At 56.7% G+C, this 21,128-nt stretch overlaps 2 protein-coding genes and 1 long non-coding RNA gene across 7 annotated transcripts; 1 reads left to right on the top strand and 2 right to left on the bottom strand.

Annotated features, from left to right (window-relative positions):
* Positions 1 to 242: 242 nt before the first annotated feature.
* LOC102747090 (complement C4-A) lies at positions 243 to 14,360 on the bottom strand. Of its 2 annotated transcripts, XM_081827912.1 has the most exons (41): positions 14,215 to 14,356; positions 13,879 to 14,077; positions 13,466 to 13,667; positions 13,186 to 13,256; positions 13,020 to 13,105; positions 12,759 to 12,841; positions 12,481 to 12,577; positions 12,230 to 12,335; positions 11,995 to 12,127; positions 11,445 to 11,560; positions 11,164 to 11,340; positions 10,836 to 11,021; positions 10,508 to 10,693; positions 10,180 to 10,338; positions 9,826 to 9,952; positions 9,578 to 9,649; positions 9,103 to 9,300; positions 8,893 to 9,004; positions 8,731 to 8,801; positions 8,319 to 8,458; positions 7,993 to 8,202; positions 7,682 to 7,733; positions 7,487 to 7,576; positions 7,147 to 7,356; positions 6,894 to 6,969; positions 6,572 to 6,728; positions 6,354 to 6,470; positions 6,076 to 6,247; positions 5,617 to 5,849; positions 5,375 to 5,542; positions 4,927 to 4,986; positions 3,877 to 3,970; positions 3,611 to 3,797; positions 3,397 to 3,487; positions 3,184 to 3,258; positions 1,704 to 1,806; positions 1,450 to 1,539; positions 1,245 to 1,343; positions 1,047 to 1,130; positions 634 to 766; positions 243 to 494 (listed from the first exon to the last, which is right to left on the bottom strand). In XM_081827912.1, the coding sequence occupies exons 1-41, from the start codon at positions 14,277 to 14,279 to the stop codon at positions 353 to 355; spliced, it is 5,229 nt and encodes a 1,742-aa protein (XP_081684038.1). In that variant the 5' UTR covers positions 14,280 to 14,356; the 3' UTR covers positions 243 to 352. The 2 variants fall into 2 exon arrangements, with proteins under 2 accessions (XP_081684038.1, XP_081684039.1); XM_081827913.1 differs by lacking the exons at positions 243 to 494; positions 634 to 766; positions 1,047 to 1,130; ... (1 more) ...; positions 1,450 to 1,539; positions 3,397 to 3,487 and having other exon boundaries at positions 14,215 to 14,360.
* LOC145722979 (uncharacterized) lies at positions 675 to 2,225 on the top strand. The gene is made up of 3 exons (XR_014147595.1): positions 675 to 810; positions 1,018 to 1,161; positions 2,134 to 2,225. It is a non-coding gene; the product is annotated as an uncharacterized LOC145722979 (long non-coding RNA).
* WHR1 (winged helix repair factor 1) lies at positions 13,985 to 21,100 on the bottom strand. 4 transcript variants are annotated; one of them, XM_081827933.1, is made up of 8 exons: positions 20,915 to 21,099; positions 20,675 to 20,811; positions 17,174 to 17,269; positions 16,758 to 16,897; positions 15,812 to 15,909; positions 15,557 to 15,704; positions 15,328 to 15,410; positions 13,985 to 14,077 (listed from the first exon to the last, which is right to left on the bottom strand). In XM_081827933.1, the coding sequence occupies exons 1-7, from the start codon at positions 21,012 to 21,014 to the stop codon at positions 15,365 to 15,367; spliced, it is 765 nt and encodes a 254-aa protein (XP_081684059.1). In that variant the 5' UTR covers positions 21,015 to 21,099; the 3' UTR covers positions 13,985 to 14,077; positions 15,328 to 15,364. The 4 variants fall into 4 exon arrangements, with proteins under 4 accessions (XP_081684059.1, XP_081684061.1, XP_081684060.1 ...); XM_081827935.1 differs by lacking the exon at positions 13,985 to 14,077 and having other exon boundaries at positions 14,970 to 15,432; positions 15,509 to 15,704; positions 20,915 to 21,100; XM_081827934.1 differs by lacking the exon at positions 13,985 to 14,077 and having other exon boundaries at positions 14,970 to 15,410; positions 15,509 to 15,704; positions 20,915 to 21,100.
* Positions 21,101 to 21,128: the final 28 nt, after the last annotated feature.

The raw sequence follows: 21,128 nt of genomic DNA, 5'->3' as shown, positions 1-21,128 counted from the left end.
GCAACAGCAGGGCCGTGGAGGGAGGCCTCATTGTGGCGCCGGAGCCTTGGGGTGCAGGCTGCGGGGTCACAGGTCCGCTCAGGGCGCTTCTAGGATGGACTGAGCTCCCAGGGAATCGTCTGGGAGTGACACCCCCAAGGGTCACCCAGGCTCTGGGAGCCCAAAATGACGCAAACCCTGGCCTCAGAAGCTGGCGGGGGGCGGGGGGCATTGCTCTCAGTCCTGGAGACACACACTGATGCTCTGCTGCCAAAGGCCTTTATTGAGTCCCTGGGCCTGCCTGGGCCGTGTCCGGGGGGACAGGCACTGCGACCATCCGGGCATCCCCGGGCGGTGGGGGGGGAGGCGGCCCTTACACCTGGCACCCCTGAGTGCCGTACTCCTGGAGGAAGTCGCTGAGCTGCGCGCAGGCTGCCCGATGGCGGGTGCTCTGGCAAAGGCGTTCAGAGGGCATCTCCTCGACCCAGGTATTCGAGTCCAGCAGGTACTGGGGGCTGCGGAGGCAAAAGGGCAGTCAGCAGGGCTGGGGGGAATGGGCGCCTGGTTTCTGGCGGGCCAGGGTCTGCATGCTGGGGATCCGTTCCCTCGCGAGGTGGGAGGACAGCAAGCGACACAGGGGCCCGGAGAACTCACTCTCCCTTGAGGTCAAAGGTAGCTCCATCCAGACCCATGATCAAGTACTCTTTCCCAGGTTCCAAGCGAAGGCGGCAAGAGGCTCGAACCAGGAAGTTGCGGGTCTGACGGACGGTGGCCTTGGTGTCCTTGGCTGAGAGGATAAGGGGCACAGGAGTTGTCAGAGGCGAATGGAAGGTACAGGGCCAGTGGGGGCTGGGGGCTGGGCCCGGAACCTCTCATCGAGCCCTCACTGCTCCTCACGGAGACGTATGACTGCTTTTCAATTGATGGCCAAGCCCAGAGCCTCCAAGAGGCTGAGGGGCTTTGAGCTCAGCCTCCGCACATCCACTATCCTGGGCACCTGGGCTGCCAACCCTGACCTCGGCCCCCTCTGTCCCCCAGCCCCACCGGCCCATCCGTTCCCTTCATACTGAAGTGCAGGACTTGGGTGATTCTGGTCTCGAAGAGACGGAAGGCAGCTCTGCCATCTTCTCGAAGGACCTTCACCTGGAAGCCTACGAGGGCGTTTAAGAGAAGGGAGCACGGGTTTGTTCCACCTGCGGTCACGGGGCGCAGCCCAAGTGCAGAGCCCGGGGCGGGGGGGGGGGAGGCGGGGCGGGCACACTGACCGTAGTGCACACGGGGGTAGTAGCAGGCAAACTTCATCCTGTAGCCCGCCTCATCCTGCAGCCCCCGCTCCAGGGCACGGCGCTGCCGAGGGCACTTCCCTGCCGGGGGGGCGGGGCAGGCAACAGAGATGAGCCCACGTAGGCCCCGGCCTCACCGGCCTCCCGCCCCAGCCTCACCAGCTTCCCCCCCGGCCCCGGCTCTCACCCTCAGCACACTGGCAGACGTCAGCAGAGCACAGTGTGGACAAGAGTTTGCTCTTAGTGGGGGCCCCGTAAAACACAGAACATTTGCGCTCTGGAGGAGAGAGGGCAGTTAGAGCGCACGCCCTCCCCCCCAACAGTGCCTCCCCCGTCCCAAGGAGCCACAGGACATCCCTGCCACCCGGCACTGCCCCACTTCCTGATGTCCCATATGGGGACACCTACTCCAAACCTGCCAAGTGCCCCCCAAGGGCTCACCGGGGTTGTAGTAATCATACAGGGCCGCGCTGGCCGGCTGGACGAGCCCCACGGCCACCTCCTGCACGGCCCCAAAGCCCACGCACTCCCGGGAGGTGGGGACCTGGCGGGGGTGGGGAGGAGACGTCAGGGCGCACCCCCTGGACCCTGCAGGCCACTGGGCTGCATCTCCTTGACCTGTCTCTGGTCTTATCTTCAGTGTCTTTCACATGCAAGTACCTTCCGGCCGCCGGAACTCTAAAAACTGCTCCCCGAGGTCTCTGCTGATGTCACTGCCAGACAGTGACCTCGTCCCAGGCTCCAGTGCCCCGGGCAGAGTCTCACATCATGGACACGTTCTGCACGAAACTCTCTAAGCCTCAGTGTTCGCTTCCGGCCATCCCTGGTGCTGACCTCGTCATGCCTGACCACCCCTTTTCTTCCTTCCCAGAGGCGCAGTCCCTGGCCCTGGCTCTCCGGTCCTCTGCGCTCTCCTGAGGAGGTCTCAACCACTCCTTGGCTTTCACCAAACCCTTCCAGGCTGATGATTATTAAACTATTAAATTAGATGTTGAGATTATTAAACACTCAGCTTCATTCTTGCAGTAGGATTACTGCGGCCGTGTAAGTTCTCCAAATTCACTCTGCCTGCCCCCCGAAGCCCAACCCCCCCCAATCGCCTTGCTTCGTCACCAATGCACCCGGGCCCCCTTTATGTGTCATAACATAATGGCAGGCGCTGTCACTCGCCCGTCCTCCCTGACCCTGCAGCTCACGGCCTAGGCCCAGAACCCCTCCTCACACCCACACTGGTCCGGTCCAGCCTGGTACCCTGCCAGTTTCCTTCCCGAGCCCCGCTGCTTAAGTCAACTCCTTGCCCAAAATCTTCCTGGCTTCTCATCTTCCATTGTGTTCAACGAAACTCCTCTGCCTGGCTTCTCAGGCTAACGGGGTCTGGCCCCTCTGCAAGCACTGGGCGGTGGGGGAGGGCCTTCCTCGACCCCCCCACACCTGGCTAAAGGTGTTATAGTATTAACACATCTTTTTCACATTTTCTCCAAGAGATTACAGCTAATGCTTAAAAAATGTTTGAAGGTCATCTGAGGGTTGATGATTCTTTGTTTTAGCCAAATAATGGCAAGCCACTCATCTATGACCATCATCACTTTATAAGAGAAAATACACTTCAATATCAAAAACAAAAACCAAAAAAATGCAGGAAGGTCAACGACGAACAACAAAAGCAGCCCTCAAGTTCAGTAAATTCAGCTTTATGAATGGCTCACCCTCGAGTCCTTCCCTGCGGACCGGCGCCAGCCCCAAGCTGCATCTGGGGCTCGGCCCCCATCACCCCGCAGGCAGGGCAGCCTCCCGGGCCTGCCCCTCTCTGCTCTGGCACACTCTCGTCCTGTCTCCCTGGCTCACATCTCAAGTTCTCTCAGGTCAGCCGTGCTCAGTAAACCCAGGGTCATCCTTCCCCGTGTCGCCCCTCCCTGCTCACCGAGTCAAAATACAGCAGGACGTGGGGCCCCTCGGTCTCAAAATGACTCACGTAGCGGTCAGAGAGGGAGGCCAGCTGTGGGGAAGGACAGATGGTGTCAGGGAGGTGGCCCTGGACCCCGCACAAGACTGGGCTCAGCGGCTGGGAGAGCTTCAGGGATGGAGCCGGGCTCCTGGGGGCACAAGGGACCCCCCCCCCGGCCGATGGCCGCACCTTCTCCAGGTCAGCACGCAGGGCGCTGAATCCGCTCAGGAGGGTGATATCAGCAATGGCCATGCCTGACAGCCCCGCCTTGCCGCTCCGCCTGCAGAGAGACACGTCCAGGGCCCACCCGCTCTGAGTCGCAGACGCCCAGCCCCGGCCTCTGCCCTGCCTCCGTCTCCGGGCCCGGCAGCACCCCGTGTCAGGCGCAGCCCCCCACACTCACCAGATGCACACGGTGTACTGCACTCTGGACTCCTGGTCGCCGGGCACCCCGGGGGCCTCCCGCCTGCGGCGGTTCCGCCGCCTCTCAAATAGCTCCAGGGGCGTCACAGTCTGGGAACCAGCACCTGGGTCGTCCTTGGCTGCAAGGTCCTCATACACATAGTCCTCGTAGTCCTCGTTGGCCTCCCCTGCACAGGGATGGTGGTGTGGCTTGGCTGCTGGCACCGGCCCTCTTGGGGCCCCATGACCTCCGGCCCCGACACTCACTTGTGTATTCAACGTAGCCAGTGACTGTAACTTCAATCTGAAGATCCTCACAGGTCGTGTTCTTCAGGTCCAGGACGTTATAGGTACGAAGGATCTAACTCAACAAGGGGCGAGAACAGGGGACGTGTGGGGCCCAGACCTTTCTCCAGGGCCACACCTGGGCCATCGCCTGGGCTGAGGGATTCCAGGCCTTCAGCCCCTCTCATCCCTCCTGACCAGTCCATAAATGTGGATGGCCCAGGGGGCTGCGTTAGCCGGCGAGATGGGGGCAGGGGCCTGCCCTCAGGGGCGAGCACTCTACACGGGGCCCCGAAGAGGCTGGAATGGAAAGCTCAGGAAAGGCTTCTGGCCAAAGCTTGCAGGAGAAGAATGAGTTTGTCACTTGGGAAGAAGGAGGGGAAGGACATTCTAGGCAAGGAGATCTGTGTAGATTCGTGGATTTGTCTGGCCAGGCAGGTGGGTGGAAGAGTCTGACTTTTCTCCAGGGTTAGTCTGACCGGTGTCCAGCAGGCTGACCTCACGGCAGTGTGCACAATGGATCAGAGGGGTGAGACACGGGGGAGGGAGAAGTTCTAACTCTGTCTTAGCAGAGTCTAGGAAACAAGTGACAAGGGCCCCGGGCAGCAGGGGAGTGGAGGAGAAGCTGCCGGGGCCATAAGGAAGGGCTGGGATGGGCACACGAAGGTGGCCTCCAGAGCAGCGGCTGGGCTCCTGTGGGGAAGGGGCCCTGTTGGTCAGATGAGGGGACCCAGGAGGAAGAAGGGGTTTGAGGTGCCGTGTGACACGTGGGGCCTGTGGCTCAGGAGAGAGGCCTGGGTTGAGGTGCTGGGTGTGTATGCCATCAGCACTGATGGGGGAAAAGGAGAGGACAGGTGCCCAGAGAGGGCAGAGATCAGAGTGAGGGGGAACCCCCAGAACAGCAGGGGGGCCGCCCACCCCGGGGGCATCGCCCCCACCCCCCTCCCCCACGATCTCCGCCCTCAGGCCTCCCACTCAAGACCACGGCCCCTCCATGCTGGGTCCCAGGTGTCCAGTGCCGCTGGCTCTCACCTTCAAGGTCCCTTTGCTGTTGCCTCCCACCTTCACGTTAATCTTGCTGCCCAAGGAAAACTTGCAGGAACGGAGAACGGAAAGGGATGTCAGAGGGCATGCAAGGGCACGCAGTTGCTCCAATCCACCTCTTCCCTGAAAACAACCTCTCCTCCTCTCCCACCTCACATGCTCACAAAGCTGACACCTCCATGTGCGCTACCTCCCTTCAGCCTCTTAAAAACCCTGTTGGGTAGACTCTGCATGTATTAATTTTGAGATGAGAAAAATGAAGCTCAGAGGTTAGGTGACTTTCTCCAGGTCACGTGGCATACTTGGTCTTCCCACAAGGACATCAGGCCAAATTGCCATGGGGATTCCACAAGAGTGGGGGGAGCCCGGGGTCGGCTTCCGGCCTGGCCACCATAGGCCCGAGGGGTATGGCAAGCCAGGTGAAGGCGTGGCTCACCTGCAGCTCCTCCTCCAGCCCCTGAATTTGGTGGTTGTTCAGATGCAGCTCATGGGACTTGAACCCACTGCGGCCCATGGAGCTGAGAGTCACGTTGAGCCCCCTCTCTTCGGGGGTGTGAGAAGCAATCCAGTATGCAGACAGAGCATCCAAGGCCATCACTGTGTCCTGGGGAGGTGAGCTGGCACTCAGGCCCTCAGTCTTGGGACCACCCACCCCCAGAGCCCCCGGGCAGCCCCTACCTGGGTGCTGCGGAACCCCCCTTGGAAACTGCCCTGGTGGGTAAGCCAGGCTGCAGCGTGGTCAGCCATCTCTGACTTGCCCTCCCGTAGCAGCAGGTGAAGCAGGCCATAGGCTGTGGTTTCGATCCACACGGCCGGGGCCTGGGGCATGGGGTCTGTTGGGCCTTGAGGAGCCAGGGTTGGTGGGACGGCATTGCTCTGAGAACCAAGGACTGAGCCCCAGTACAGGTTATCTGGAAGTGAAGGGAGACCCACAGGTGAATGGGGCGGGGGTTGGGCCCTAGTTGCCTGGCCCTCTGACGCTCCCCGTGTTGGGCTCTCCCGATTCTACCCCAATTATCCCTGCTTATGCTTTCATTCCTTCTTGAGGTCTTCATTCGATTTCTCCCTTTGGGCACACTCAGGGGTCCCAGGTCCCCCAAGGCCCAGGCTCATTGCCAGGACCCCCTTGGCTCTCACCCCCCGTCTTCTGGGCCATGGCCACGAGGTTGCGGTGGGCAACGTTCCGCAGATCCTCAGAAGCCTTGGTGAGAGTCAGGGCATAGGCCGTGATGGCAGCTGCATGAGCACCCAGGGTCCCAGCACTTGCCTTCTCCCCCAAGAAGGAGTTTGCTCTGATGATGGAGATTTCCTAGGAGAAAGTGGGGAGGAAGGTCAGAGAGCTGGACACCTGGGTTCCTGGGGAGAAAGGGAGGAAGCTGGGGGCCAGGAAAGGGCAGACACCCAGGTACCCTTACCACTTTCTGCTTCAACTGCTCTGCAACGTCATCCTGCAAGATGGCCAGACCATGCTGAAGGGCGATGACCACAAAGGCCGTGAGCGCCACATTCTCGTCATCTCCCACCAGACCCCCCTAGTTGAAGGGGGTAAAAAAGAAGAGGTCAGCCAGGAGCAGGGAGGGGCAGGGAGCGCCCTCCCACCTGGGCTCCTCTGTCCGGCCTCCCAGCCCCGAACCTGCATGGCCCTGTGTAAAACTGGGCAGAGGTCCTGGAACGACCCGTCGGCCTGCTGCTGCGTCAGCAGCCACCTGGCCGTCTCCTGCAGCTTTTCAGGTGAGCCGCCCACCTGCTCCTGGGCCAGACTCAGTACCTTCAGCACAAAGGCCGTGAGCCTGGTGGGGAGGGAGGGATGGCTGGGGACAGTGACCAGTCCCCATAGGGGACACATCCCCACTCGCCCAGGCACCTGGTTATTCGCCCTCCCACCGTACCTGGCTCTGCCCCCTCCCACAGCCCTGGCCCCCCTCAGAGACCCAGAAACACTCTCCCAACCTCACCAGGTGCTGCTGTCCCGATGTAACCAAGCCCCGTAGGAACCATTTGTTTTCCGAAACTGCTGGATCCGCATGTAGCCTTGGGGACAAGAGGCAGCTGCTGAGGCAACACTCACTCTCCCACCATGTGTACCCGAGGCCACACTCCCCATTCCCATCAGGCGCCCCCTTCCTTCTCCCTTCTAGCTAGTTGGGCTGCCCCTCTGCCTTGAACTGCCCTCTCCCAGCCCCGCGCCTGCTTGCCCGTGCCCAGAACCTTTCTGGATCAGATCCACAGCATGGTCCTTTGTCTCGGGAGGCAGTGTGCTCCACTGCTCGGTCTTGTCCAGGTAGCGGGAAGCAGCCAGTGTGGGGGCCAGTAAGATCATGGTCTGTTCCCCGCAGCCCTGGGGAAGCCTCAGGAGGGAGGTCAGGCCTCCTGGTGATAAGACCCCCTTCGAGCCCAAAGTGTCCAATGGATCTGAGGCTATGGGGGAGACGGAGGGCTGAGGATCAGAGAGCAGGTCTGGGGACCCATGGGACCATGGGATCAAACAGGGGTCCATGGGTGCCACATGAATGAGGCACCCCTGGGAAGAGACGGAGGACACGCCCACCTGTAACCCTGACAAAGCTGCTGAAATCTCCATCTGGGATGATATTGGGGTCAGAGTTGCCAGGAATCTCCAAGGTCCGGGCTTGGTGGTCTGGGGGGAGGGATGGGGGAAGTTGGCCATCTGGTTGGCTGCCCACATCCCCCACCACCTACGACCCCATCTGGACACTGGTGGCTGGAGGAGGGGGCCACTCACCCAGGGGATTGAGCTCATAGACAATCTCCTCCGTGTGGATGGCCCCTTCTTTCTGTCTCAGGGGAAGCACGGCTGTGAGGGGTCACACGGTACTACAGCCTGCCCCTCCCAGTGCATATTCCCCAGGACACGGAGTTCGAGCGTCAGGGACAGAGTGGGATCAAAATTGTAGAAGATGTGAACAGACCAAGGCATTGGTTTTGGGTGTTGGGACTCGGCCCTGGCTACCAGAGACGGTATGGGGCAGGGGCGGTGGGGGGGGTTGTAAATCTGGGAGCGTGGGGGCCTGGAGTCAGGGCTTCTCCAGTCACCTGAATTTGTAGAACCTTAGACACTGCGTCCCCCACAGGGAAGTCCGAGGACCCTCGAGCCACCACCTTCAGGGACACAGCTGCCGCCGCTGTGGGCACCACAGAGAAGCCAACAGGCCGGGCAGAGCCTGCAGGCACCAGGACACTCTGGGCCAGCCCTCCACCTCCAGCCAGGCACAGTCCCTCCACTGGGGACACGTGGACGCTCACCTGGGTGCAGGGAGACGGGGATGGCCAGAGCCCCAGGCCGGATGGGCAACCCCCGCCCCCAGCTGCTCCAGCTCCCGCCCACTCCCCTGTGTGCTCAGGCTTCCGCAGGGCCTCACAGTCAGATTTGTATTCAGGTAGTTGTAGAGGACAGGCCGCAGCTCCAGCTGCTCAAAGCGGCGGACGGAGAGAGGCAAGCGGAGGTGCAGGTGGAATTCACGGAACACTCGGACCCGGGCCGGTGTGGCCACGCACAGGCCTGGCGGATGGGGGGGTGGTGTGGCATAGGGGGCAGAGACCAGGGGCCTGGGGGTGTCACAGCCACAGGGTCCCAGGAGGGAGGGGCAGGGGGGTGACCCAGTTCTGCCCCCCACCCGCCTCCACTTCCTAGCCTCCCTGCCCCAGCACGTGCCTCCCCCAGGGGTCTGCCCCCAGTCCAGTACGAAGAGCAAGGGGCTGCGTAGGAAGCCTAGGTCGGGGGGCAGATGGAGGGGGCGGGGTGGACTGAGGTCCAGGCAGGGGCCCTCTCACCTGTGCTTTCAGACAAGCTCACACCATGGATCTCCCATGTGGTGAGAGAGTCAGGGAGCATCTGGGACAATCTGCAGTGGGAAAGGTGAGAAGCCCCGTCAGAGCCTGGGCTGGCCCCAGACACAGCCCAGAGCCAAGGCCAGGCCCACCACACCCCCTCACTGGAGGAAACGGTCCACTTTTTCCACTCTCCAGAACCAGTTCTCCGGGAAGAAGCTGCGCACAGGAATGTCATCTTCATCCATCAGGTCCTCCTCCTGCAGAACCTCCAGAGCTAGGGGACCATAGTGGGGGGGGGGGGGAGTGAGGAGGGGAACCATTCTGCCCTTCCAGAGGCTCCTGCCTGTCCCCCAGCCCCACAGAGAGCCTCACCTCGGGCAAGGCCCATCTGGCCCCTGGAGCGGGACTTCTTGCGCAGGTCCTCAGCAAACTGGCAGCAGGACAAGAAGGGCGCCCGGCAGGCCGGCTGCCGCACCCGAGCCACCCGCTGCTCGCAGGAGCGTATCATGGGCAGCCTCGTCAGCCCATCCTGGCAGCAGCGCCTGGCTTCTGGGGAAGCATACTGGCCCACTGCAGGGCCAGGCGAGGGTAGGCACAGGGGAACCCCATGGAGACACATCTCATTTCCCACCTGGACCTCTTAGATACACAAGGACTCACCCTGAGAGACCAGGAACTCAGGTGAGGCCAATGGAGAGAGCCTCCATCCACCTTCAACCCCAGAACTTGGGTCTCTGGCCCCAAATACCATATACGGGCTCACTCAGGAGCAGCGCAGCCAAGAGGCAGACCCTGTCACTCTGACCCTTGGGCCAAGTGGAGAGCTGCATGGGCACCCACAACTCACACTTCTCGTGAATCGCCTTTTGGAAGTTCACGTTTCTCTTATTCCGGGTTTTCTTCTTGGGACAGCTCAGACCTGGTAGAAAGCAGGACTGCAGCCAAGCGCAGGGTGTATGGCCTCTCACCTCCCCTCCCTGCCCCCCTTCCCTGGCCTGGCCCTTCCCACCAATCCTTTTTCCATCTTAGGCCCTGAAGCCCCTCCTCCTTCCTGATCTTCCCACCTCCCAACTCCCCTTCCACCTCTGTTCTCACTCTTTCTGGCTGAGGTTAACAGGTCTCCATCAGAAAAGGCCAGACCAGCTGCCTCAAACACCTGAAGGGCATTGTCCCCACCTCCAGGACCACAGCCAAGGTCATAGCTGTTCATAACTTCCAAGACCTGGCAAGAAAAGGCCAGGATGTTGCAGACAAGTTGAGGGACCAGATCAGCCACTCAGCTCCAGGTGAGAAAGCAGGGGCCTGGGCTTGAGGGAAGCCTGGGGGGGGCGGGTGCAGTCTGCGGGAAACTTGAGTGAGACCTCAGGGCTAGGTCCTGGGCCCAGGACAGCAGGACAATGAGCCACAGAGGGGAGGGAAGGTTGGCGAGAATGGAGGGTCTAGACAAACCTTGCCCATGTTGAGGGGTTTGTGGGAACTCCCGCCCACAGCATACAGAGCCGTGTCCACAGCCCCCAACGCCACGAGGGCCGGAGAGTCTGTTTGCAGGTGGAGCCTTACAAACTCCCCAGGATGATACTCCTTGACGCTGTCCACGTTCAGCTCCAGCTGGCAGAGGCGGGAGGAGGGGGCAGTCAGGGTGGGGAGAGCTGCTTTCAGCCCTGTGCGTTCTCAGTGTACCCCAAACCAAATCCATGCCCTGCTCACAATCACTCTGTCTTCTTTCTCTCTTGACCCCCTAACGCACAGACACACCACCTCTCTGAATGCCAGTTACCTTGCCCTCGCAGGCCCCTGCCTGGACGTCCACTCGCAGGGAGTTGGCCACGGGGATGCCCCCATGATAGTAGAAGGCCACAAGGTAGAAGGAGGGTACCAAGTGATGGTCCACAAACACGGAGACTGAGGTCAGGTCCGTCCTGGGCTCTCGAGTCACAGACACAATCCGGCCCCGGGAAAGGATCTGGGACAAGAGTGGTTTCCTCTTCACTGTACACCCCCAATCCTGAAACTGTTCCCTCCACCCCAAGGGCTCTCTCCTCCCTGAGATCCTCCCTGCACCCTGCACCCTGCCCTCCCTCCTCGACAGCCTGGCCTCTGCGCACCATGTAGTAGTAATGAGAGAAGCTGCCCTCACTGACGCCCACAGCTCGCAGGTTCAGGATGAGAGTGTCCCCGACGCGAGGGGGTCGAGGATCTGGCCGCTCAATGGACAGAAACCTGGAGTGTCCTGAGGGTGGGGCTCTCACAGTGAGCCTGGCTACGGCTGGGTGAGGGGAGCCTGCAGATACCTAGAAAGAGGGGCAGGGCAGGCGTAGGGTCAATGGCAAGGACCCCGGGCCCAGCTTCTTCCCCCAGCCCAGGACGTGGATTCTCAGGAAGCTGGCCAGCCTTTCTTTCCTTCCCCTACCCTGTCCCATGAGTGGGACCTACCAAGAGCTGCACTTCTGAGATGGACCTCGACGTAACGATGGGAACAGTGACTTGACCGCTCCCATCTGTGTTCTGTTCAAGGTCCTGGACTCTAGAAGCAGATCCAGAAGACAACGTGGCCGAAACTTTGACAGGAATGCCAGAGGCTGGGAAACCAGATATGTCTCGGACCAGGGCCTAGGTGAGCGGGGAAGGGACAGATAAAAGAGACTGCTCAGTGAGGCCCCATGCCCTCCTGACAACACCCCACCCCCCACTCAGCCTCCCCCTCCAGAGGATACCTGCAGCAGAAAGGGGGCCCCAGGCACAAGGTGTCGCTTGGTGTTGCTAAGATCCAAGGAGAAGGGAGATGACACAAAACGCCAAGACGTGAGCTCTGCTTCCTCCATCTCTCCCCCTGCAAGAGATGGGGCAGAGAGAGGTGGAGGACAGAGAGCCACAGAGAGAGGAGCGGGAGAGCGGGGAGACGAGAGCTTGAGTGTTTCCTGCTCACGAGACACTCAACTCCTCAGACTTGTCAGTGCACGGGCCATCTTGTATTCATCTCTGTGTGCTGAGGCCAGCAAGGGACCCAGCACACCGATGGTATGTAACTCATGTCTGCCGGATGGACGGAGGGGTGGGTGAAAAAAAAAAATTGAGACGGGGAAAGGGGTATCTTCTCCTGAAACCATGCAGAAACACAGCTGGGGAGAGACAGTGTCCTGGGTCTGTCCTGGCCTTGGGTGCAAGACGAGGGTAAGAGCAGGGAATGGTGTCGATGCTGGAGAACAGAGGTCAGCTCGAGGTCAGAGGCTGGGGGCTTGGGTTACGATCAGGGAAGCCTCTCACCTGGAGACTCAATGATGGCAGCTGCAACATAGAGGTGCAGCCCGGGGAGGTCGGCGATGCTAACCTGAAGCTTCTCCAGGGCACCCTGAACCTCAGCCTTTGAGAGGGAAATATGGCACTGGCCGTCTACCAGCTGGGGCAAAAAAGAAAACAGGGCCTGGGGTGAGATTTGTCACCCCCTCCCTCCCCTCCCCACACCCCCCTCTCCTCCCCCACGCCCCACCCTCCTTCCTACCTTAGCCTGACTCTCCAGTCCCCGGAGGAAAGTCTTATGGCCACCCTCACCCAGGAGCCCGAAGCGCACGTACGCCACCCCCTGCACCGGCTTCCCATAGATGTACCTGCCCCGGGAGAGAGTGGGAAGAGGGTGGGTCTAGGAAATAAGGCCAGTGTCTTGGGGCGGCGGGAGCGGCGCTGGGGCGAGGGGAGGCAGGGCTCTTTCAGACCGAATGGGGAACCCTGGGTGCCCGTGGGGCAGGGAGTTACCTGGCCTGGACGTCTAATTGGATATCATCGAGAATGCCAGGTGCTGTCAGGATGTAGGGCTTTCCAGGAACAATCTTCACCTCAAAGTTGGGAAGGACTGACCCAGGGTGAAGGGGTGGCAGGTCAGACTAGTGAAAGGATGCTTCAAAGACTTCCCTCCCCTCGGGGCTGTGGCACCGATACCTCCCTGGCCCTGCCCTGCCCCCACCACCTCCCCCTTCTATCCCTATCTCCTTTAGGAAAGGAGATGCTCGTCCCGCGCTGTCTCCAGCTCTCACCGTATTTCTTCACCTCAAACTGGGTGCTGCTGTTAGAGTCTCGGCCATCTGAGAACCAGGCTGTGATCGTCCATGTCCCTGGCCTACAAATAGGGGAGGGACTCAGCCCGCTTGTGCAAGAGGCCCACAGAGAGCCAGAGGACTCACTGGGGGAAAACCAGAGCCACAGTGAGGAGGGCCGGAGGTCTGACTGGGTGCTAGAGGCAGAGAGCCAAGGGAGATGGGCATGGGAGGGGCCGTCACCAGGTCAGGGGAGCTCACTCTGAGATATCGGGAATCATGAAGTCACCCTGGAAGATGGAGGAAGCGTACACTTCCCTCTTCCACACACGGAGGCCATGAGAGTTCTGCAGCGGGAGTAAACATGGTCACGGGTGGGAGGTCAGATCAGCCCTGCTGATCAAGGTCACAGAGGTCAAGGACTCACCTCTACTGTGACCGTAAGGGTGTCAGTGGATGGGCGCATCTTTTGATCCAGAGCAAAGATCCGGTACCGAACTGGGAGAGGAGAGCAAGAGGTGAGCAGGAATCCATTTGCAAAGGGTGGGCCTCGGCCCCCACTGCTTCCAGGGAGTGAGGGGGAGGACAACAAATATTTGCCAAGCAGCCTTCCTGTGTGGCACATTCAGGCTGTCTCACTTACGGGGTGCCAAACATGCCTTGAGCAGGTTGGGAGCCAAAGGTAGAGGCCCTGGGGCCCGACTCACCCCGCTGGCCAGGGTTATAAATGGGCTGGTCGGTCTGCAGAAAGAGGTGCCCCCGGCGCGAGGAGAAGAGCAGGTTGACGCCCTGAATGTCTGTCTTTCTGGACAGAGAGTTCTTCAGCCATGGTGACTGGGCCACCAGCTGGACCTCGGGGCCACTGAGGAGGCGGTGAAGGCCACAGGTCTCTGCATCTTTCGGGGAGATCTGTGAGGAGAGGGAGGGGGAGCAGGTCAGAGACAGAGTAGAAGGAAAAAGCCAGAGATGGAGATAGAAACAGGAAAGGCGACAGTGTGGGGAGTGGGGGGAGAAGAGAAGGGGAGGGAGGCCAATGAGATGACAAAACACTTAGAAGAAGACAGAGGGGAGCACGGTGAGAGGCACTAAGAAGCAGCAGAAGGGAGTGGAGGCTAGTTACCTGGAGGCTAAGGAGTATGAAGTCTTTTTCTGAGCTGAGGGAAAAGTCTGCCTTTGGGGAGCAGAAGGCATTCAAGTTGGATGGGTTTCTCAGGAACACTGATCCTGTCACTACCTGTCCCGAGGGAACATCCTTGAGCTGCACCCCCACTGAGAGGGGGACCCCCAGGTGAACCACGGAAGGTGAAAACAGGAGCAACCTAGGGAGAACAAGAAGGGGTCCACATTCAGCACCACCGGGTCCCCTCCATCCCTCGCTCCTCCATCAGGTCACCCATGTCTGCTCTCCCATCACCAGCCCTGTCCCACTCAAGCACTAGTGTCCTTCCTCCAGGACCTGGGCTTCTGCAGGGATAAGGCGAAGAAGCTGGACACCCAGATCAGCCCCCAGAGGAGCCTCATGGCTGGAGGACCCAAGAGGGATCAGACCCGTCTGTCTGCCTGCTTCTCTCTGGTCAACCCAGGGCTTAGAGCAGATTTGACTCTGGACCTTGCTCCTCCCCTGGCCCAGCTCAGCCGGGAAACCATGTGACAGGCAAGAAATGCAACTGGCCCCAGGCCCAGTATTTAGCAGGGGCAGGGAGGACAACACCTCGGACACTTGGGTCTCTGCGGGAATCTGAGAAAATCACGGCCCAGAGTTATGTCCTGTCCTTCCGTGTCAACCCCTCTCATCCCAGTGCCCTGGGCAGCCCCCCTACTGGGTGTATCTGGGTGGGTATATATACATACATACACACACACACACACGCTCCAGTATGTGTGGGCATAGGAGTCCAATGTGGCTCAGTACATGGTTGGAGACACATGGCTCCTTTGTAAAAATCTTAACAAAACAAGGTACAAGACACTTATCTCTAACTACATCCCCCACAAAACCTGAACAACACCAGACCTTTGCTTTGTGTAGGCCCTAACAGAAATTCTGTGGTTGAGGAGATCAGGCATACCTTTACCATCCCGCAGGGAGAACTGACCTCAGTGTCCTTTCAGCTCTCCGAACAATGAGGCAAAGCTCAGGCTCAAGTTTGGCTTTGACTCTACTCCCACAGGGGCGCCCAAATACACATCAAACAAAAAACATCCAGGAAATTGCACAGGCAGAAGTACTTTATTTGGCAGTTTACCTCGACATGTAGGACAGAGGATTCTGCCCTCCCTCACCAGCCTCCCCAGAAATCCCATCTTCCTATCCCAAGAATGTGACAGCAGTACTTTGCTGCAAGGAAGGCAACAGCCATGGCCTTGGCATGCTTTCAGGCTCCACTTCCATGGAAGGGCAGAGAAGCATTGCCCAAACCCCACCACTGGGTCAGAGCCCAGGTAAACAGCAGCAATCACGTCTGACCCTTTGTGCAGATACAACACCAACACTCATCCGGGCTCCCTCGCCTTCCCAAGGTGACCCTGTCTCAGCCACCACTGGACAGTACTCCTGAGCCCCTCTCACCCCACTCTGGGGAGGTATGCAATGACAAGCAGAATCCTCACGTCTCTGGCAGGCGGAGGAGAGTTCCAGAAGTGGTGGAGACACTGTGCAAAAGAAAAGACGAGGCTGGAGCCAGATACCTAGGCCAAAAGTTTGGGGAAAACTCAGAGCTTGGCCTGGGATATTCCAGAGGGAATCCAACCTTGGGTCACTGCTCGGTCATCTGCCATAGGCTGTGGGTGAGACTCACCAGTCCACCAGCTGGGCCCCAATGAGGTCATGCACGTGGTAGGTGAGGCCAAGTCGCACCGCGGCAGGCGCCCGCCGGCCCAAAAGCTCTGATAGGAGTAGCTCCCGGTACTTGGCCTTCCGGACCATGCCAAGGACAGCCTGGCGCCCTGGAGAAATGGCACAGGAGAGGAGAAAGGTGAATAAGGCCTGGACCCCGAGGAGCTACCCAAAGGTATTCTTGAGCCAGTGAGGGCTTGAGCTGCGGATAGAATACCTTTAACAAAATATTTAATGAATCTCCCAGCTCCAGGCACGGCCAGCCACCAACTCCCAGCATCTCGGACGGTGAGGACTCCAGCATTCACTAGCTGCCTAAGGAGGGTGGGAAGCCAGAAGAGAGGAGGCTTGGGCTCTAAGAACACTCCCCTTGCCTAATGATGCTTGGATATTGTCTCCCCAAAACTGGGCAACCATGCAAGGGGACTAAGTAACAGAAGCCCACCCTGGAGTGGTTCTCTGCTCACACCCTGGTGTTCGGTGCCCCGGCCCTTGCTTCCATTCCTCTACCTGGATTGCCCCCCACTCCCATTCTTTCTTTTCCTATTACTATTACTTGTTCAACTAAAGCAGCTTCTCCTCCCAGAAGCTCTCCTTGACCACATGCCCTGACACAGCCTCAGCTCAACCCCAGGGGAGAAACAAGGGCCTTTCTTCTGTGCTCCTGCCACTGCCTACGCATGCCTCACCAGGGCTCCTCCCACGTCTTACTAAGAAGTTTACAAAATGCTTTCACATGTACCTTGGGTTACAAAGTAGGGAGCCTGAGCCAGGTAAGGCCCCCTGAAATGGAATTTTTACTTTGCCCTTGTCCAGTCACTGCTTTTCAATGTGAAGGCTTTAGGGGCATCCAATCTCCTACCATTCTCTTACTCTCTTAGTCTCAGCAGGGTTCACATCAGGCATTTATGGTGCCTGCCGGGCCTCTAAATTCATTGGATTAGCCACCCAGCTCTCTTGAATTCTAGCCTAGGGCTCTTTCCAAGGCCTCAAATAAAACAGGTCTCCTCTCTCAGGGGAGGAGTACAAATTTAGGTCATTTTCCTAAAAAGAAGAGTCCATCTTTTTGGCAGGTGCACCAGAAGAAGGACAAGGCTGGATAGAACTGGAAAGAGGCAGGGAAGTATCAGATGCCTGAGTTCTGTTGTTCCCCCAAGTCTCACGTGATCTCTGGGTCCCTGAAGCCGAAGGTCTGTGTCATTTGGTCTTGCTGGAAGCTAAGGTCCCCACAGGCTGGAAGTACCGAAGCCAGAAACTTTTGCACTGCCCCAGCATATGGTCGGCCATCGCAGGCCTTGAGGACCTGGAACCAGAGATGAGAGATGTGGTCTGGCCCCACCCTCAGCCTCCACTGACCACCTCCATGACATTTCTCTTCCTGTTTTCCCTTTCGCTCATGTCCTTCTACCTCTCATACTTTTCCTCCTTTTCTTCTCCTTTATATTACTACTCACCAGAGCCCTGTGTCCTCTCTGTGACACGTAGAGTGGGAGAATTGTTTCTTTTTCTTTTTATTTCCATTCTCCAATTTCCCTGCTTGCCCCCCCTCCCCCCCATGCACACACACAGTTACACGCACTCTGGTCCTGTAGTCCTCAGTGAAGATAATTCCATGGGCGTCCAAGTCAAAGCCTAGCTGGATGATTCTGATCTCCCCCTGCTCTTGAAGCGCCTTCTGCCTCCAGAGAGATGGGAGTAAAAAGAGGGGTATCAGGATAAGATACTCTGGTATACTCTGGGCACTTTTGGGTAGGGAGATTTTAGTGCCAAGATTGGGAGTTTTTCTCTATGCAAAGGAAAAACTGTGGGGAGAGAATCAGGGTGGATAACTAAATATAGTCTTTTCAAATTAGTTACCCAGCTTCCCATCCACCCACCTTGTCAGTTGCCTATCAAGCAATCAATATATATTTTCCAATCATATGCCAGACACTAAGATAAAATAGTTTTTAAGACATAGGCCCTGCCTTCAAGGAATGAACAGTCAAGACTTTGGGTGAAGGAAGGTGGGAAGGTAGAGAAAATATTTGAAGAGATAATAGCAAATCCATAATCACTAAAGTGTATCACTCCACCTCTCATAAACTCAGAACAGACAAGAATAAGTGAGGAAATAACTTCCATTAACTTTAGTTCCTAAGAAATTAATAACTGAAAAATACACATTCTCTTCAAATATACATAGAATATTTAGCAAAACTGACCACATAGCACAAAACAAGTCTCAATAAACTTCAAATGACTGACATCATATTGTGTATGGGGTCTCTGAACACAATAGCATTTGTGTCAGAAATTAGTTAACAACCAGGGGCGCCTGGGTGGCTCAGTCATCAAGCATCTGCCTTCAGCTCAGGTCATGGTCCCAGGGTCCTGGGATCGAGCACCGCATCGGGCTCCCTGCTCTGCGGGGAGCCTGCTTCTCCCTCTCCCACTCCCCCTGCTTGTGTTCCCTCTCTCGCTGTGTCTCTCTCTCTGTCAAATAAATAAAATCTTAAAAAAAAAAAAAAGAAAGAAATTAGTAACAACTAATTGTTGACAGGTAATATGGAAATGCATAAAATTAAGACATACATTTCTAATCAACCCTTGGTCAAAGAAAAAAGATCACAAAAGAAGTTAGAACATATTTTAAACCGGATGATAACTAAAATATGTGCCAAAACTATATATATATCTGCACATGCTTAAAATAAACTACAACTTGACATGCATATATTAGAAATGATGAGAGGATGAAATTAATGGGAAAAAAAGTAAAATAAGCCCAACAGTAGAGGGGAAACACCAATAAAATACAAAACATGTGTCCAAGAGAGCAACAAAGCTAAACATTAATTCACTGAAAGACTATTAAAATTGATAAGCTACTGGTGAGACTGACCAAGAAAACGGGGCGGGGGAGGAGAAAGAGACTAGAAAAAGCACAAATAATCAATACAAAGAATGGAAAAAGGGTCATAGCTACCATCCTATAGACAATAAAATGAAACTACAAACTTTATGCTAATAAATTTGAAAATTTAGATGATAAATTAACAATTGCCTAAAAACAATTTTTTTCACTAGAACAAAATGAGACATATTCACAAAATAAAAATCTATGAGAGCAAATGAACTATTGCTACATGAAACGGAGAATTTCAAAAGTATTCATCTAATGAAATAAGATATAAATACAGTAATACATATATACAGTATGATTTTGTTTATATCAAGGTCAAAAATGGATAAAACTAAGCTATGCTGCTTACAGGTAAACACACAGGTGGTATAAAAAAAACAAAGGAACAATTATCATACCAGTCAGGATCATAGTTGCCACCAAGGGACAGAAGTTCTTTTGATCGGAGAGTGATATATGTAGCTATAGACGGCCTTGGGTGGTGGTTAAATGAGTATCTGCTTTATGAACATTCTTTGAATTGTGTGTGTTTATATTTTCCTTTGTACAATTTTTAAAGCTTTTTTAAAATTTAGGCTAACATCAGTAAATTAAAAAAACAACAAATACTCTATAAGGAGTGGTTCCGTCTAACTCACTTCCTCATGAGAGTGGAGCTAGTCTCCATCTTCCTTTTTTTCCCTCTTTTCATCCTGACAGGTTGCCATTAATCTTCCACCTGCTAAATCCAATGGACAGATTTTGGATATTATTTTACTTAATCCCTTTACCGACCACTGCCTTAAATCGCAGGTTCTAACACTGCCAACTACTTTACCTCCTTGAAAATCTATTTGCTTTCTCAATAGGCCTCTTCCTGGGTTCCTCCTAACTCTGGCAATTCCTTCTCAGCCTCTACCAGAGACTCTTCTTCCTCTGCTTTTCCCTTACATCAATGGATCCCAAATTTTAAGGAACATTAAGAATCGCTTGAGACAGTAATTCAAAATGTAGATTCCCAGATCCTACCTCAAGAAATGTGCATCTATCAGCTTTAGGTGAGTCCCAGGAACCTTTATTTTTGATTAAGTAGCCCAGGTAATTCTGATACAGGTAGAACTCAGGACATACTTTGAGAAACACTGCCTTAAACGTGGGTATCTCTCAGCTTTGTAGATTTGGCCCTTTCACTCTAAACTTGAGGTCCTTAACTGTGGACCTCAGAGGACCTATGAAACAACCTCTCCTCCCCCCACAAAAAAATGCACATACACCTTGTATGTATGTGGCATGTATGCATTTTCCTGAAAAGAGAGAGCCATAGCTTTCATTATCTTTTAAAGTCTGTAAAAAGGTTAAAAATTACTCCTCTACTCACTCTTCCTACCCAATCTCACCCACATCCACAGACTGAACCACTGCTCATACCTCAATGACTTCAAATCTAGTATCACTGGCCCAAAATTCTCTCCAGTCCCTCATATCCAACTGTCCACTACACATTTGCCTTTGGATGCTCCCCAAGCACCTCCAACTCTACAGAATCAAACATTCCAACCACCCCAACAACTCAGTGCCCTCCTACTCTATTCTCCTCCTCCTCCTACTCCACCAACCCACTCAGTCTCGTCATCCAGAAAATCTGAGTCATCCGAGACTCCTCCCTCTTCCCCACTCCCCACATCCCTCACCTTCACCCATCCTCGCCCTCCCTCCTGCACTCCCCTCGTTTAGGCCTTCATCAGTTCTCTGCTGCAATGTCTTCCTGACTGACCTCCCCGGCTCATCTCACTCCCTCCAAACCACGCAACGCAGCGTTCCGGCTCCTGGTTAACATTCTCTTCCAGCTCATCGCCTTCGGTGTTAAGGCAGAAACAGCACTGCCGCCCAAGCCCTGCCGCTCTGACGCCTGCCTGCATTCCCCGCGCTGTCAAGCTCCAACTATGCCCGAGGACTCCGTTTCCCCCAGAGTCGCTCTTCCACTTCCACGATGTGGCATGGTCCCTACTTCCGGAGGGACTTTTAACAGGGTCTGGGGCATTTCCCTTGGCCCCGCAGGGCCCGGCACAGAGAGACCGAACGCCCCCTGCGCGGCGGAGCGCCGGCGGACCCACTGAGCGTCTGGGTGATGGGGACCCTCGGGAGCGCCCGCGACGCCGGGAAGCGGCTTCCGTCCGTCGCTCCGACGCCACTCACCAGCTGCCGGTCGGCCGCCGTCCGGTCGGGCACAAGGCTGTACACCTGGCTCCTCAGCGCGATGGGCGGCAGCGCGTCCTCGAACAGGCTTCGCGGGAACAGCTGCACCAGCTCGGCGACGGCCGCGCGCGCCGACCCTGGGCGGAGAGACCTGGTCATTGAGGCGGGAAGGGGGGCGGGGGGGCGCCGTTCTCCCACCGCACGCCCCTCCCCGCCTCGTCCCGGGGCCGCCGCGCTTACCTGACTCGCCCCTCAGAGGATCCGCCTCTGCCTGCCCTCGTTCCCGCCGCCTCTTCAGCCCAAAGGCGTCCGGGACCAGGCGCTGCCTCTTCCGGCTCATATCCTGGGATCTCAGGCTGCCGGGGAAGTGGCCGGTGTTGAGGGAAGGGGACACGGAGACGGCGTCTGCCGGCGCAGAGCAGTGACGTCGGTCTCCCAGGAAGCCGGCCCGCCG

Source organism: Leptonychotes weddellii, chromosome 8 (genome assembly GCF_054177405.1).
Source record: "Leptonychotes weddellii isolate Sample4059 chromosome 8, ASM5417740v2, whole genome shotgun sequence".
In the NCBI taxonomy this organism is placed as follows: Eukaryota; Metazoa; Chordata; class Mammalia; order Carnivora; family Phocidae; genus Leptonychotes; species Leptonychotes weddellii.
The sequence above is the reverse complement of the archived record's forward strand: the minus strand, read 5'-3'. Positions and strand labels throughout refer to the sequence as shown.